The sequence below is a fragment of the Echinococcus granulosus genome, assembly GCF_000524195.1.
Source record: "Echinococcus granulosus chromosome Unknown EG_S00008, whole genome shotgun sequence".
Taxonomy (NCBI): Eukaryota; Metazoa; Platyhelminthes; class Cestoda; order Cyclophyllidea; family Taeniidae; genus Echinococcus; species Echinococcus granulosus.
The window spans coordinates 1,210,446-1,223,612 of record NW_020170388.1 but is presented as its reverse complement, the minus strand read 5'-3'; the positions used below and the strand labels follow the sequence as shown (position 1 = coordinate 1,223,612).

At 38.0% G+C, this 13,167-nt stretch overlaps 1 protein-coding gene across 1 annotated transcript in view; it reads left to right on the top strand. All coding sequences in view use genetic code 11, as the record gives it.

Moving 5' to 3' along the window:
- The window catches only part of EGR_01992 (Glutamate synthase [NADH], amyloplastic), a gene marked incomplete at both ends in the record, with an annotated part of 42,379 nt that overhangs the window by 3,195 nt on the left and 26,017 nt on the right, over positions 1-13,167 (top strand). Inside the window, 7 exons of the mRNA XM_024491241.1 lie at positions 3-83; positions 162-221; positions 718-810; positions 888-1,061; positions 1,447-1,726; positions 5,550-5,830; positions 11,318-11,532. Of these exons, the coding sequence (XP_024354384.1) occupies positions 3-83; positions 162-221; positions 718-810; positions 888-1,061; positions 1,447-1,726; positions 5,550-5,830; positions 11,318-11,532 (1,184 nt within the window). The remainder of the gene's footprint in view (positions 1-2; positions 84-161; positions 222-717; positions 811-887; positions 1,062-1,446; positions 1,727-5,549; positions 5,831-11,317; positions 11,533-13,167) is intronic.

Here is a 13,167-nt window from a genome sequence, read left to right as displayed (position 1 = left end):
AGGTTCTGTTCTGGCGCAAAGCAGATGTTAACAACTCACAAATTGGACCAGTTGCAGCCTTCGCAGAACCCGTCACTATTCAGGTGAAAGTGATTGCAGAGATTTGGGATGATGTCTTTAAATTGAAAAATTAATATGTTTTTCTTTTCTGCAACTTATAGGTCTTCGTAGTGCCAAATGGGAAGGAAGAGGACTTTAAAAATATGAAATTTGTCTGCAAAGTGAGTTAAACCATCTGTTTAACTTCATACGATATCAAGGTTCGGATCAAAATTTTAAGCATGAAGTAAATGACTACTTTAATTTTCTGCATAGTGCATAAATTTATTCATAATGGGGATAAGATTAGAGATTGATTATATAAAGAATGATTTCTTAAGTACTCAGGAATACAGGGATCAAACATAACTTAAAGTCCAGAAAAAAAATTACCACCATTTGCTAGATACTCAAATTAATTTGAGTAAAAGCTTTTAACTTGCATTGTTTTTGTCATGAAAAGGCGCTGCATTACGACCACAAAGAAACTAACTAACCAATAAACTATACTCTCTATCCATTAAAATGTATATCACAGATTTGTACCTAAAACCCCAGCCACTTTAAAATAAAAATCGCAAGTCAAAGCTCAGCACTGGCCTTTGTACTTCTCACTAGACACATTAATGAACCCCTTCGAGATAGCGCACTTTTAAGAGTGTTCCTTTTACATTTCAGGTATTCTTTCTTCGAAAGTATGCTTCACATAAGTTCGAAACAGATGAAATTGCCTACATATGCAGTCTGTCGCCAAATACTGTGGTCTACAAGGTTGGCTGAGAGATTTTTTATCTAAGGGAGCCTAATCTTTGTAAGCCTCTATTTTCAATGAATTTAATTTTTCCCAGGGTATGTTTACGAGCCGTCAGCTGTGGGATTACTTCGAGGATCTTCAGTCACCCGACTTCAGAACCCACTTCGCAATCGTGCACAATCGCTTCTCGACTAACACCTTCCCTTCGTGGTCTCGAGCCCATCCGCAACGCATGATGGCGCATAATGGTGAAATCAACACACTAAGGGTTGGTGAAATGTTTTAAACTGAACTCTCCTCCTATGGGTTGGTGTCTACGTCTCTCTAAGACTGGCTACCTGTTAAGCGGTATGTTAGGGGATTATGTGAGAATGGCTTCACATCACTTCAGTCAAGAGAGCTATCTCTCTTTGGAACCACCACATCGTGTTATGTTGAGGATTATGAAATCTTTGCTAATTTTTTTAGTACTGATGGTAAATATGTTATTAATGCAATTTTTTCTTCTGTGAATTCGTCACCGATCTCCGAAGAGCTGGGGACTGGTGTCATAGGTGGTATGAGTGTAAAGCTTTGCTCTCCGTATGGTTTTAGCTCCCCCTTTTTGCCAAATAATTACTATCAAACTAAATGCGCATTTTTCCTTATTTTAGGGGAATGTGAACTACGCACGGGCACGTCAGGCACTGATGGAAAGCACACGGTTTGGGGAGAGGCTTAAACAGCTTTTCCCAATCATCGAGAGCGGGATGTCTGACTCGGGATGCTTTGACAACCTTCTGGAATTCCTCTGCTATTGTAGTACTCGATCCCTGCCCGAAGTGGTCATCTCCATGATTCCTGAGGCATGGCAGGCAGACGAGGCCATGCCCCAGCACAAACGCGTCTTCTACAAGTGGGCTGCCAGCCTGCTCGAACCATGGGATGGTCCGGGTGAGCTTTCTTTCCTCAATTTGTCACTGTCCAGCTGTTTTCAGACGCTGACAATCAAAAACACCAATTTTATGCATCTTTTGAGCAACCTCAGTAGGCTTTCGGGATTGCGTTCAGGTTATTTCTCTTCTTATTTTTTCTAGCGATTGGCTTTTTATTCCCTAATCAGAATCCGTAATTATTAGCGTTAATTACTAATTTAAACAGAATACGTATCACCGTTTTCTCATAGGTTTTTTAGTGCTGGACTTGACCCATCCAAGGTTATTCCGTCTCAATAATCAGATACGCAAGTTTTTGTGTTAAATGGGAACAGTCTTCAGAGTCCCACTGCTCCATGAAATCCATAGTCGTGCGCCCTCTCACTAAGCCTTTCATGTGGGATTTCGTGGATCTCAGTTTTTATTCTTCCAAAATGGCTGACCCTCACCTTCTACTATAAGTGTTTTTTCACCAGAAGTAAAATATTTCTGATTATTTTATTTAATCGATCGATATTTCGCTTAACTTTTGGGCTTGTTCTGTATTAAAATGTTAGATGGCAACTGTTTTACAATCCTTTAGCTTGTTTCGTGTTCAGTAGGTTTGCCTTATTGGGCTTGAACTATTTTCACTACTTAGTGAAACTTCATAATCTGTAGCAGTGAAGGTGAAATTTAGTGTCACAAAAATGGGCTTTTCCAGGGTATCTTGCCATCCGTTTAGATTGCTCAAGCTGCAGCGCCTCAGCATGAATTTCGAGTTGCCTGGCTTAGAGCATGCAGGGCTATTTCATTGCAACTCGGTGTCCATTTTTTGCTAGGTGACAAACGTTTTGGGTTCTCCCTGTTCTTTCGCTTTTTCAACAGGTTTCTTTTGTCAAATTAATGTAATTTCTGGTCCTTTGATGTTTCAAAAATTGGCCACGTTAGGTTCTGCTCAAAATTTTGCGTTGCTGATATTTAATACAAAACCTTTAGCTATTTAAATAACAATTTTTGAAATCGCTGTAAATATTTGTACTTCTTCAGGGGTCTGTTGGGTGTTGAATTTTAAAGTACATGGGTGACCTGTGTCACCCACCAACCGCCGATTTGCGTCCTGAATAAGTCTCAGCTTTTTCATGTCGCTTTTCAATGGTCTAGTAAAGTTGGCCAAATTTCCGCCTTTTTCCTCCCAGTGCGGTTGAAATCGGTGGTTCTTGGCTATAAGCGTAAAATATCCAGAGTAGTTGTAATTAATTAATTTTATTTGCACACATAAATGTCCATTTAGTTCATCTATACCGTAATAAACTAGACCTGCCCTATTCATTAATTCCTGACTCTCACATCTGACTAGTTGCCAATCAGATTCCCGGTTCTCGTCTGCATGGCTCTATGTTTTACTCCACGGTCAAATTTCATGGTGTCTGGTTTTCAATTACGAAGCTGGTGGTGTTCTCTTTCACAGCCCATTGCTCATGGATTGTTACCTTAACTACCACCATGATGTCATTTATGTCATGGACAGAAAGTGTTTCCCTGTACCATTCTTTGTCATTATTGAATCTAATGTTTTGCGTAATTTTATATCATGGGAACTCGCAAAGGCTGTGCTCCACATTGCCAGTCTGCACAATCACTCTGTTCATCACGTCTGCCTAAATGTTATATAAATGTTTGCCATTTACTTTTTTGTTGGGCACAAAGATATTACGTAATCAACATTTTCTTCCTTATACAAGTATCATCACTTCGCTTAATCGACTTCACAGTCCAAAATTGGCTCCATAGACTAAAGTGATTCGACCTTTCGGATTCGCATCTTGGTGTCCCTATTAGGGCAAATTTCTGAAATTTTCCCAGTAATTGACTTTCAGTGTTATTAAAAATATCGAGTCATGAAAAGAAGCCCTCCTGATTAATTGGTATAACCAACAGTCAGCTAGTTTCCTTCCCTGAATTCAAGCCTTTGGTCTGTATTATCTGGGTGTGGTTGGTGATTAGGTTGTTCGGTTGAAGTCGGTAATTTCTGAATTTTGCAATACTTTTAGGAGTCCTTTCGGGAATTTGTTTCCAAATATGAACATTCTGTGAGCATTATTAGATCAGCATTAGCATGCTTCAGGGTTTCCATGCCATCTTATTACTTTATCTACCGATTAACTAGTCCTATATTAGACATATTTTACACTCCAAGGGGATTACGCAACAACTTGCATTAAATTTAATTTACAACCACCCGTACTATGCGGTGCAATTGCAAAGCTTTCACCCGTTTGTTTATCCAAACGAGCAATCAAGCTCTACTTTCAAGAAGGGGATTACAGGAGAAGAAAGCCTTCTTTTTTGCCAAGTTTTTAGGAATTTGAATTCTTTTTAAAACCAAGGGCAATAGAGCGAGAAATGCAAACCCCTTTTGATTTGTTGAAATCTTGGATTACTGCTCTATTTAGCTGATTAGATGTAAAGCAAAAGCAATTTATTAGTGGGGGAAAGAATAGAATGTCTCCTGGATCCCTTGATCTTGCCATTTGTAGGGTGAATCACTCCATCTTATAGTGATTTTTAAAGCAATAATTATACAATCATAATGGCTTCACCCCTTGGATCAGGGAAAGCTTTTTATATCCCGGGATTTCTACTAGATTCTCATCAATTTGCTCCTAATTAAGAGATGTAGCTTTCAATTTCGCATATTTATTTGAGTTATCTGTAGAATTGCGACTTCGGTGCATTTTCTTGCTAATAGACGATGGATGCCGGTTGGGCAATGCACAATATATGTTCTAGTTGATGTCGTCTCTCATTTGCAGCTACAATCTGTGTTTTCTTGACAAATTTTTTATGAGACAAACTCTGATTTTGCTTTCTTATGAATGTACTCCCCGCCGAATTTGGGGTGACTTGGTGGCTGGTTAAAACCGTAGAGCTACGCGATAAATACAGTCGTCTTGCATTTGGAATGCATGGTAGTAAGGCAATCACTATGCTCTGCAAGAATTAGTTAAAGTGGTTGTTATGATTTTCGAATTGCTGCCTAAGTAGTCGTAACACGTAGGGGTATCTGGATGCTTTTGTAGCGGTATAGGCAAGTTCAAGGTTGGAAACAAGGGCTTGACGACCGGACTAAAATAACAATATATCAATAAAACTATAGCAGGTATTGCGCGCACCGTAGCCTCCGTCTTCTATTAAAAGTCCTTCAACGATCTCAATTATACATCAGCAGTGGCCATTGCAAGAGTCGTGGCTCCTCGAAATATGCTGTCGTTTGCCTCAAAAAAGTTTCAGATTTTCAAAGCTTCCCATTTGTGTGGAAATTTCTCTAAAGATCGATTAAAATATGTGGCTGTTGTAGTAACAGTTCCTCTGGAACCCTTACTCAGAATTTTTTTTTCGATCATTAGTCTTTCATGGTGTATCTGCTATATTTTTGGTCGTTGTGTCCACCAAATCCCAACCTATTCCTCATGTTTATCGTCTGAAAACTAGTGGATTTCAAGATTTTGGGCAGAAATACGTGGTAATTGTGGGGAGACAAGTAGGACACCAAATGTTTTTAAAAGATCTTTTCTTTTCTTCATATATAAATCGTGCATCATTTAAACAACTGAGATTGGTATCCGAATTTGGTTGGTTTTAGATAGTTGGTGTGTGTTGGAGTCACATGATTTCTACAGCCTTCGAATCCTTTGATAAGCCGTCCTAACTTTTGTAAAGCCTTATCTACCCTCTTGAAATTCAATTTATTCCAGATAATTGAAACGGATTAAACATAATACCATCTTAGGGATACAGTGTAGTTACCTTTTCTGTATTCAAGCTCCTAATGAATAACCTCGGCTCTTTTCTACTCTTAGCGTTGGTTGTCTTCTCCGACGGCCGATACATCGGCGCTATTCTAGACAGAAACGGTCTGCGTCCTGCACGCTACTATACCACTACCGATGGCATGATCTACATGTCCTCCGAGGTCGGCGTAGTCGATCTACCCGATGTGGTCGGTGTCAAGGCTAAGTCTCGATTAAAGCCGGGCCGTTTGCTCATTGTGGACACACAAGCCGGCGAATTACTCAATGATGAGCAGTTGAAGCAGGACATCGCCTCCCGCTATCCAATCTTTGAATGGGTTAGAGAAGGGGTGAGTGATATTGCATATTCGTGGCTAAAGATTAAAGGAATCAATTCTTCCTACTCTCCAAAATTTTGGCAAACTGAACGTAAGTTCTTAATAAAAAGGAATTTTCACCTTATTATTCAACGCAAAACGCGGAAACAATTTGTTTTTGATGCATGTATGGGGTCAGTCTTACTTAGAGTGTTGGACTAATTGTGGGAAGCCTATCTTATTGTTTCATCAAAGTTGATCGGAGTTCAACTGTTTGCAATAAAGTGGTCTAATTAGAACATCCATTGTCTATCTATGACTCTTTAAAAACCATTTAATCGTAAAGCCTTCTCTCAATTCCTGTTCATTTCTGCTTATCTTTTATTCCGATTAAGAATGACTGCATTTTTTGATCGACGACAGTAAAGTAGCTCGGCGCATTTGCTCTAATGCTTGGAGAACGATTTCATGTAAAACGCTCGGTCATCTCACGTCACAGGTTTTTGTACCGTATTGTTCCTTAAATTTGGAATTCCTGATGGGAAACGCTCCTATTCGATATTATGTACTTAGCAAATTGCAGTGGTTCAAGTGTTTTTAGTTTATGTATGTTTTGGACTTCAAATCATTTTTTGAATATTGCTGTCAAGGGGGGAGCATGGATACATTGAATTTAGTGGTATCGATAGTATATTGTTCAACGTAAGAAGAAACTATATATTTTGGACAAAATTGATGGTTAAGGCCAGAGTTCTAACGCGTTAATGCGGTCATTGCTTCTAACCTGTTTGAGAAGTGTATGCGTGCAAAAATTCTTCTCTTCTGCGTGTCGTAAATGAAAAAAAAATTGGAAAATTAGTGTGAACCGAGTAATTTTTAATGTTGTCCTCTATGAATTGTATGAAGACCATTTGATCCCAAAAGTTTCTCGTTTTAGTGTGTCATCAGTACTTCAAGAGTTTTACTAAAACACCTTTTAATTCAAATTATTTTTCCGGTGATATATGTGTTTATTCAAGGATGACCACTTTCTGAAAGCAAGTGCTAGAAATATGTTGGCGTATAATAATTCGAAAGTGGAATGTTTAAGACCATGAATTCATCAGTGTGCTAAAGTGGTAAAAAGTTTTTCATGTGATATTTTTTCAGATGGATTGGGTTTCTAGGGCTTTTTAGAAGTAACCATACAGACAAAGTTGATTTGGTTAATAATTGACCGATTTGCTTAGGTAAAGTGTTCAATTTATCATAGATGAATGATGGCCCACTCGAGTATATTTTTACAATTTAATACTAATGGTGGTTCTTCAGAGCTTTAAGAAAAGGAGTGTTAATCGTGCAGGTTCTTTATTTTATAAAAAGGCTTTGACTACAATAACTTTTGCATTGATTAGACTTTAGTGGAGAGCCTTGAATAATTATTTCCGACTCTCTAGACCCTGAATTTTGATCAAAATGGGACGATTTTGTCCCATCGTTTCCAACATTTTATATTGTTAACAGCAGCACCAGCTATGTGAAATTATTGCATTTTTTGTTTAATTACTTTGTGTTAATGAATTTACGAACTTTTCACAAATACGGGTCTATCAAATTTTATTTGAGTGAAGTGATGCTGAGTTGTGTTAATGCGCTTAAAAACATGATTTCATTTTGATGGTGGGGATTAAAAACGCAAATCATTGGACTATATCCTGCAGTGTATACAAGTAAAATGCGCTACTGAATACCCAACTTACTATCTACTATAACCCTTTTTAGAGGGGTAAACAATCGTTTATTTTGAAAGGATGAGGCATTGTTTGGAAGAAATCTTATGCTTCAATGCGCGGAAGGCAATTTCAAAGCTTTTTTGTAGCTAAACCGATGCACTCAACCTCAAAAATTTCACATTAAGTTTAGGTTATGCCAAAACCCAAATTTGGCGATTGTTTTGTCTCCCGGAAATACATACAATCACACAGAGCTCAATAAAAGCTGCCAACCAGATTGGAGGAACGAGAGCTGTACTCGTTCCTCTGTCTCTAGCTGGGCAAGCAGGTAGTGGGAGGAATGAAAAAAACTTTGGCTGTGTTAATTTTTAATCCTGTTGATGACACAAGTTCGCTGTGGTTGGTTAATCTCATTTAAACTGTTCTCATTCGAACGCAAGCCTTTTTAGAGCCACCTAGAACACTACCGTGTCTCATTAGACTCATGCGCATTCAGCTAAAATGTATAACTGTATTTGTACAGATTTCATTTAGTCGCTTCATTTTCAGATTATTTTGTCTGAGTGGTGTGAATGATAAGATATTCTTCCGAAAGCACACCGTGTTTATCTATAAATACTTCCTTTATTTTGGGATTTGTAATATGAAAATTATTTTAAGCGAATTTAACTGACAACTTAAAAATGCGTTCAACTTTAAACATTGCATCGGTTATCAAGAATCATAGGGAAACCGTACCGGCGAACATTATAATTGGAAACCCAGTCGTTTGATCCAATCAATTGCAGAGCTTTTCACAAATTCAGAATTCGCGTGGATTCTTAGTCATGACTCAATCCGGATTTGAAATTACATGCTCTTCCTTACCATTTCTCACTGCCCACTTTAACAAAACAGAAGAGAAAATTTTATTTCGTGATCTCGATTTTGGTGTGCAAACATGTTTATGAAAGTTTGACCTGTTCGCATATCGATAAATCACCTTTAAGGATACAAATATACGGGCACGTGAGCATTGTTTGTTTTTGGATGCAGATTTTGAACCAAATTTGGTTCTGCTGCAATTAAAATAACCTGGCCTTTTATCAATGTATAAAATTACTAGATGTTGCATCTGCGCACACTGAAGGTACATTGTGGTTAGTGGTTCAGTGGTAGATTTGCGCAGTGTGTCTATTTTGATTGGGCGTTTTCATCGATATGTTCACTTTATTTTAATCCAAAATCAGCGAACCAAAATTATCAGAGAATTATAACTTGGTTAATGCTTGTTAGTTCCATCGAAACTAGTTTTTAGGACAAAATTTGCGTTTTATGTGGAATAGAGTGGATTTGGCATAATACTGAGTAATGCCTTCCACTTTAAGTAATTTTGTTTATTAAAGATTTAGGTTCTAAAGTGGCACAGAACTACCATTGTTTCAGCTGGACTAATTTATGCTGCTGGCCAAATCAAATACCCGTGAAGGTATGCCGGAAATTGCCAGGCATATGATCTGATATCGGATGTCCCGCTCATTCAGGTCATTTTTGATTCCTACCCAATCGCATATTTGCATATTATTACTATAGCTATTATTCGATTTTCCATTATAAGACCATTTGTACGTTCAGAAGATTCTTTGAAGAATGGCTTCCATTTAGTTATGCAAATACTCTACGTTTATTCAGTAACATTACCCATTTGCCTTGGGTAATGCCGCTGTAGCGAGCAAACAGCCTGAAATGCGTAAAACGAATATTGAAACTCGGACTGTTCTGAAAACTTGCTCACTGAGTTGCCACATTTGAGTTTTATTGCCAAACCTAAAACGGTTGAGCATTAAACAGTTTTATATTCTGGGAAATTTGTGAAATTTTGTTAAAAGATTATGGACTATGTTGCATTTTATGTTAACGTACATCCGGGTTGTTTATAGTTCCCATTGTCTCTTTATCTGTCTTTGCACTAATTAGTATCCAATTTCTGACGCATGTTTCTCAAGTACATTTTTAGTCTCTAAGACAGCTCTTGTTGAGTCTGTCTGTCCGTGCGTATATCGTTATCTGTTTTTTCTACTTTATATCTTTTTAAAAAATCGCCACTCCTAGTGCTGTTACTGATTCCCAACACCATCTGTGAAAATGTCTTTTTTGTCTCAAAAGCTTGTGCTTATGCTTACTGTCAGCTTGTTAGAAATTAATGTGGTAAACACTTTGTTGAACATAGGAATATCAGATCAGGACGCAAGCAGACGAGGCATTGATATCATGTTTTTTGCCTTTGCGAGTCATTTGCAGCATTTAAATTTTTTTGGGAGTGCTAGATGCTTGGAGCGCCCTGTACCCATTATGCTGCTATAACCAATTTCATTTTAATGGAAGCTCCTGCAATGGCCTTCCACACAGAAAGCACGCAGTAACGTTGTTTCTACTTTGTTTAAAGTATGTACAACATTTTAAACCGTATTTATTACCATGGTGACAACTCATATGAGGCATCAACTTGCCAGACGAACTTCATCCTAGCTACCACTTTTAACGAAAGAAACACAAGTTATGAGTTGATTTGAGCGCCATTGGTCTACAGACAATTCCTTTTGACAGCATTTCTAAAAAATGTTTAAAACTGCATAAGGAAGTATTGATAAAGTTCAAAAATTTGATTGATTTCATGCAATTAAACTGCTATCCTATAACTACAAATTAAGAAGAATTTTGAACATTTTTATCAGAAAAGCAAACAGTTTAATTTTTTTAGATTTGTGAAATGAATAACTATTAGCTCAGCCAAAATTTGGTTCGTCCCCTAAAGTCATGATTTCCAACCAATAGGTTATTGACTCAATGACCTTCTTGCAAGATCGTAGCAACTTCGCTGGGCATTAACTTTGCTCAGTAGGCATTATGGAGACCTAGCTATAAATGCTTCTCCCACCAAAAGTGATTGCACACCTGGGTGAGAGTTTGGCGTGAAGAGTTGCTACTCCTGCTTCTGCTAATGCTTTTACTGCTACTACTCCCACTTCGATCGATAAGAGAGTGGGTAGAGGAGAGAAACACCAGGTAGGCAGAAGACAGACTGAAAGGTAGGGGACAACGCATACACGCGCGCACCTGGGCGACGTGATGCCTTGGGGCAAAGCCGACTTCACCTTCCTCCTCTCCCTTTCTATGCCTATGCAGTGTTCTTCGTCTCTGGGAGCATGTAATCAAATTAAGGTGGAATTAACATTCCTAACCACCCTCTTTGCGAGCAAATTAAACTTTATGAGTTGACAAATGACGCGGGAGACGACTGTGTGCTAGATTAAAAAGCATCAATTCTTTTGTACTTGACGATGCAAAACTGATTCACTTTAAAGAGTGGTTTGAATACTCTGAATTCCGGTTCAAAAGCCTTCGCCATTCGCATCCCCGCTACTCAGTTGTTATGGGTCGTGAACGATCGTGTCCCAAACCAGGACTTAATGAAAGTTTTTTGACTATAATTTCCTCATGGTTAGATTGATTTCAAGTGATTTTTATCCTAGTTACTGTAAAGAAAATAATTTATACAGTTTCAGTTGATACGATGGTAAAGTGTAGCGCATACGAAGACAGATGTTTGTATTGGTCAGTTTCACCTTACTTTACAAATTATTAAAGGCGGAATCTATTAAAATCTCTGCTCTTTTGCTACTTTAAACATCGATAAATCAATCTTGGATTCTATTTTCCGAACGTTTGACATCGAATAGCTACAATGAAATCGATTGTCTGACAACATCTGAATAGCAGTGGAGTGATTTCTTTAATATTTTCCATGTTCTTCCTTTCTATCTTTTAGGCAATAGATTTGGAGCAGCTGCACGAGGCCCGAGGACCATTTGATGCTGCAGAAGTAGCGGCTTTCTCGCTGCATGCCACAACCGAAATCACTGGCGACTGCAACGGCGGGGGCGCCACAACCACCGGTTCTCTCACCCATGACCCGCGTTTGACGTTATTTGGGTTCACACCGGAGAACATGAGCATGCTCCTTCTGCCCATGCTGAGCAACCAGTGCGTCCTCACTTGGTGATTCATGCTATTTTCAAGAAAGTTGCAGAAATTATTGTTAGTCAAAAGCGTTTGGACAGGATTTAGCCCCCATTTATATGATTCCTGCTATCTACTCTTATATTCGGAAAGTTTTGGTTATGAATTAGATGGGATGAAGTAAAGCAAATTTGTTTCTGCCTATTTCCCGCTTTTTACATGTATCCCCCCATACACACTAACCAGTACCTTCTTCGTTGATATTTCAAAAGAGGCAGCTGGGACGAATCCGATAAAATTTAAGGGTTTGATTAATTTTCGGAGAAGTTACTCATGATGCTCGATAAACCTGCGTCTTCGCGGATTACCTCTTATCATATTGTTAATCCAAATTAATTATTTAACTAATTATACGGTGCCCCATTGCATTCTAGTTTCTTCTACGAAGTTTTATTATTTAACTTCATATTCATGATACACCAGGGAACTAATGCTGTGTGCATCAAGGCAAATTTTCTATGTTGTCGAAGCAAATAGCCTGCAAATCCACCATACATATTCAAATACCTTGGGGTTAGTGCTAGATTTCGAGGATTTTTTTGCTGGTTTGCTTGAAGAAATAAAACTGTGCATTGCAGTTTAATAAAAATTCACCAAAATCTTCCCATACATGAATGTGTAAAATAATTGCTCAAGCTTCTCGGAACTAGGGTTTTCCATTGATGCTTTCTGAAGTTTTGAAAACCGATCGAATGGTAGCAGTGAAGCTTCTGTCAAAGTGTATTCTAAACATGGTAGTAGTGATGATTTTAAAATTTTCTAAAAACTAAGACTACGGATCGCCTTTCTTTAAGTATCCTAACCCGTGAGTGGTGCTTTTCTTCGTAACCGTCAAAGTGCCAGCGGTCAATTTTAGCGCTTAAAGATCCCGATCTTAATGCAGGAATTCGCTTTAATGGTGCAATGTAGTGAAATTAGATTGCCTTGCAAGTGTTTAGGCTATTGAAAAGAATTTTTCACGTTGAAATTGATTTATGGCTTTTAGTTGAATGTGACATCTCATTGGTCCAAGTGATTGTTTTGAAACTCATTAGAGTTTAACATTAAACATTAACATTAAATCAATGACTTCTTGAATCTATTAGTTGGATCGTGTATAGTCGATTTGAAATTCACAGAAATAAGGGGCAATCACAAATACTTCATATGGCCATTTAATGAGGTAATTATATGGCCTTCATGACTAATTTGGACGTGGCAAAATGAAAACTATAGAAAGGTTTTGTATGTCTAAAAGTCTTGAATAGAGTTATTGATGGTGCAACCAGCTTAATTAGATTTTTCAAGCTTCCTTACTGAAAACCCGGTGTCATGTAAAATCCCAGTTTTTTAATTTTGTATTTGACACAGTAGAGGCTATTTGAATATTGTCGGCACGGCACTTGAATGCATCCATTGGATCCTGGTTGCAAGTGGTCGCCGTAGGTAAACTGACTTTGAACGGAAAGAATTGTTTTTTGGAAACTGACAATAATGGCATAATTTACACTTTTGTCGCAATTTCATGATGAAGTCAATCAGTTTTTAAGGTATTATTGAGAATGCGTTTTCTCGACACTTTCATAAATCTATGGATTGTAATACTATCCTTACCAGAAA